At 41.7% G+C, this 3,805-nt stretch overlaps 1 protein-coding gene across 1 annotated transcript in view; it reads right to left on the bottom strand.

Annotated features, from left to right (window-relative positions):
* The window catches only part of MARVELD2 (MARVEL domain containing 2), a gene marked incomplete at its 5' end in the record, with an annotated part of 15,840 nt that overhangs the window by 7,798 nt on the left and 4,237 nt on the right, over window positions 1-3,805 (bottom strand). The window contains 2 exons of the mRNA XM_006033011.3: window positions 72-208; window positions 2,828-2,860. Of these exons, the coding sequence (XP_006033073.3) occupies window positions 72-208; window positions 2,828-2,860 (170 nt within the window). The remainder of the gene's footprint in view (window positions 1-71; window positions 209-2,827; window positions 2,861-3,805) is intronic.

Here is a 3,805-nt window from a genome sequence, read left to right as displayed (position 1 = left end):
GGGGGGGGGGTGAAATCCCCCCGCCCCACTAAACTCAGTGGAGAAATTTAATGGAGAGTGTAAAGACTTACGCTAAGTAGTCTGGCATCACTATAGGCTTTGGAATGTGGCCTGCTGGTATGTGGCCATTGAGTAGCTCAGGTTTCACTTCCACTGATTTTAACTGCCTGTAACCAACTTCTTCTTGCGGTCTGTCATCATTTTCATACTAAGTTTTAAAAGTAAATAGTTCTTAAACAGTCAATTTTACCTCGTATACAATACACGTGTGCACACACACAAAATGCATGTTATGAAAGAGTTAAAAGTTGCAGGTATTAAAACAGCATCCCAGAGTCCTCCCAAATCTCATATCTCTTACAAGCATTACAATAAATGAAAAGAAAATCTGAAAACTAGGTAAGTTAGTGGCATTTCTTACAGAACCATCACCTTACATCTGCTTCAGTACCAAGGCCAGCTTCTTGATATACTTTCTGTGGGGATTTGGAAATACTTGTCTGGGGAAAGTAATTTAAAAGGAACCTAAGAGCCTTTAATTTTCATTGTGCAACAGAATGCTAGAAAAAGGAAGCTCAGAGCAACCACCATCATCTCTCAGTCATCAACAATTTTTCCTTAAAGCTAATAAGGTAATCCAGAGATCACATTGAGGGTCCTGCTAGAGCGCATTAATAAGAAACCTGACTCAGTGTTGTAGTACACAACTGGGAAAATGATGGTTTACGAGAAGGATTAACATAGCATGAATTCCTCAGGGTCTTTGGCTGTGGTTCTCAACCTTTTTAAACTTAAGGTACCCCTTCAGTTAGATTCAAGGCACTCCTTGGGAAATGCCAGCTTTTAGTTTTCATTTGTTTTTTGACTACAGAAAAAACAATAGAGCAATTCTTTTATTATAAAAAGATCACAACAGGTCAGGATGTTTTTAATGCTGGATTCATATTTGAAATCTCTGGTTTGTCTTGTTAATCATGTTTTTACACTCAACAGTGCTAACATTGCATGGCAACTCACAGCACCTTTGAAAGGTCATGGCACCCTGATTGAGAATCACTGCTTTATGGGAACAGATCAAAACCTTCATGAGAAGTGTTGTACTAAGTGATCTGGGAAGCATCAATCCCATCTGTATTGAAATCCCAGTACAAGACACACTAAGGGCACTAGCATCTTTCTGCAATAGAAACACTATATTTTGGGCATACACATTGTTCTGGATGAACTAAGATATCCTGGCTTCTGCTAATATAGAGTGAGGCACATGAACCCTGAATATCTCATAACTGACACTGTGGGGTTTGCACTGCCCCACAAAGATCTATAGGGGCAACTGGGTAAGATCACTGAGCACATATGTATCCAGAATCACTGCTCCCCAATCTGCTTTGAGCATGAAAACAGAAAATCCTAAGAGGGAATCAATACAGACAGACAGACTAGGGAGCAACTAAGCTTCTCTCACCTCTTCAACAATTTATTCAGAGGCTCTGCCTTATTTGCAGAGACAGCACTTGGTACTTTTGACTTCAAGTGCAGAGATCTGGAGCTCCTGTCTTTGCTAGTGATAGTGCAAAGCTGCCCTGATCTTATTATCAAGCAGAGGAAGGGTTTGAGTGGTGATGCCAGGCACTGCATTCCTCAGCATTTTTGGTCAATTCAGGCTTCAGCTTGAAAGGTTTACCTGCAATATGTTCTGGGTTGCCTCAGAGAGGGCTTAGAGGTGCTTCTAATGCTTCTCATATTACATATATCGAGTAACATGTACTTGATATATTATATTACTTGATATATGTACGATACATCATACATATATCAAGATAGGTGACAACTAACCCGGTCATCTTAGACAATATCCAAATTCCACAACGTGGCCAAGATTTGAAAACAATGAATTACCTTCCTCCTTTATTAAGCATTTTAACTGACCCTTTCTTCCCCCTCCCACCTAAGAAAAAAAAAGAATGGAAGGGGACACACCTCTCAAGGGAAACACCAAAGCAAACTAAGGGAAGTGCTGAGCCTAAAACAAATTTGGAGAAGCAGTAGAGCTGGTGCTGTGCACAAATACTCTAAAGTGTTTTCTCAATGCAGATACTGACATGCCCAAATAAAAAAAGGCAGGAGACCACCTGGACGAAATTGAGACAGAGATCGTAAACAAAGGGTCCCGAAAACAGGTGCAATTGGAAGAAAAAGATAAAACTGAGAAAGGCCAAGTCATTGGGACCTAGAAGAAAGATGCAGTGAAGGATGATGTGCTACCAGTTTTTGGGGGGAGCTTCTTTACTTACCATAGTCAAGGAAGCACTGGCCAGAGTACTCACAAGGCAGCATCTATAAAATTCCAACCAAACTGTCCCTGCAAGTCTCTCTCATTGTTGCTTCCCTCAAGGACCAAAATAGGGGCTTTCCATCAGTCTTGAGCATAGAACCTAGGCCATAAATAGATGACGCATTTGTCCCAGGAGAAAACATTTTGTGCCACAACCTGACAGACATAAGTTCCCTGTCCCACTTGAAATCTTGCCAAAGTATGCAGAATAAAATGTACTATCAATGTGTGTAAATGACTGTGCCACTCCTGTTTTGATCCAGGTCAAACCCCAGCATAATTTGGCCAATATCAAATGCGACATCTATTTACAGCTGTTCAAAATGCGACTCCTGCATGGACTACTGCAAATTTACTTTTTCTGGCCAGTCCCTACTCAACCTATTCCCAGGTGATCAAGTCAATCAGAAACTTTAAGAGTCACGAAATACCCCCACATTTATGCATTTTGAAATAGCAATAAAGAACTACAAAGACAAATTTGGTTCTTACCATCCTTTTTGGTGGAACAGTTTGTGTTTTCATCTAATAAAAAAAAAAAAGGAGAAAGAAAATGAGTTTCTTGTTCAACATAAAAGGTTTTAAGTGTATGGACAGTCTGCAAATACACTAACACATAAATACTTAACCTTATAAAAATCAACCATTTATAAGCTCTACTAATATTTTATTGTAAATAAATAATATATATATCTGGGCTGTCCAAGTGGTGACCTGTGCCACTGCTGGAACTTTTTCATGGGCATCATGAAATTAGCCCCACACTATGATTTTTAAGGGTTGCGAGCCTGTGCCAGAAAAACGTGTGAAAGCACAGCTTTCCCTTTGCAGGCTGGCAGCGTTCCAGCCTGTAAAGGGAAACCCAGGCTCTCTCAGGCAGCCAGATGAAAGTAAGTGTAAGGTAAGTGCAGGTGGGGGAAGGGAGTTTGGAGGGCCAGGGCTTGGGCATTGTCAGTGGGGGTGGAGAAGAGATGTGCCTGCCATAGGTTTGCTGAAGGCCAGGGCTAATGGGGCTTATTCCCCCAAAACTTTTTGCAGCAGCTGATGACAGCAGCAGCACCAGAGTGCTGCCATCTGTCACAACCCAAAGTTGTGATTTTTTGTTTGTGTGTCCTTCGGCACTGCTAAATTATTTTCCCGCTAAATTGCAGCTTCTTTGCACGGTGGAGTTTTCTGCTGCAGAGGAGAACCCCGGTGCAACGGAGTATTCCCGCCAAATTTGTAGCTTTTTTTGCATGGTGCATTTCTTTTGCATCCAGGAAATGCACAGTGCAAAGGAGTTCCCGCCATTTGTATGAAGATTTGTGCCACATTATTGGCCGATTCTAATACATGCACACGTGGCGGCTAGCGATTGGCTTGCTAGCCATATAAAGAGCTTGTGTGGTTTCCGCCCAAGTTGGAGAGAGAGCAATTGGAGTTCGAGAGGGAGAGCGTGAAGATCTCTAAGCGCTGCAGATCCTTACGGAC

The sequence above is a fragment of the Alligator sinensis genome, unplaced genomic scaffold (assembly GCF_000455745.1).
Source record: "Alligator sinensis unplaced genomic scaffold, ASM45574v1 scaffold541_1, whole genome shotgun sequence".
Classification (NCBI taxonomy): Eukaryota; Metazoa; Chordata; order Crocodylia; family Alligatoridae; genus Alligator; species Alligator sinensis.
Note: the sequence above shows the minus strand (reverse complement) of the source record. Positions and strands in the feature narration are given on the sequence as shown.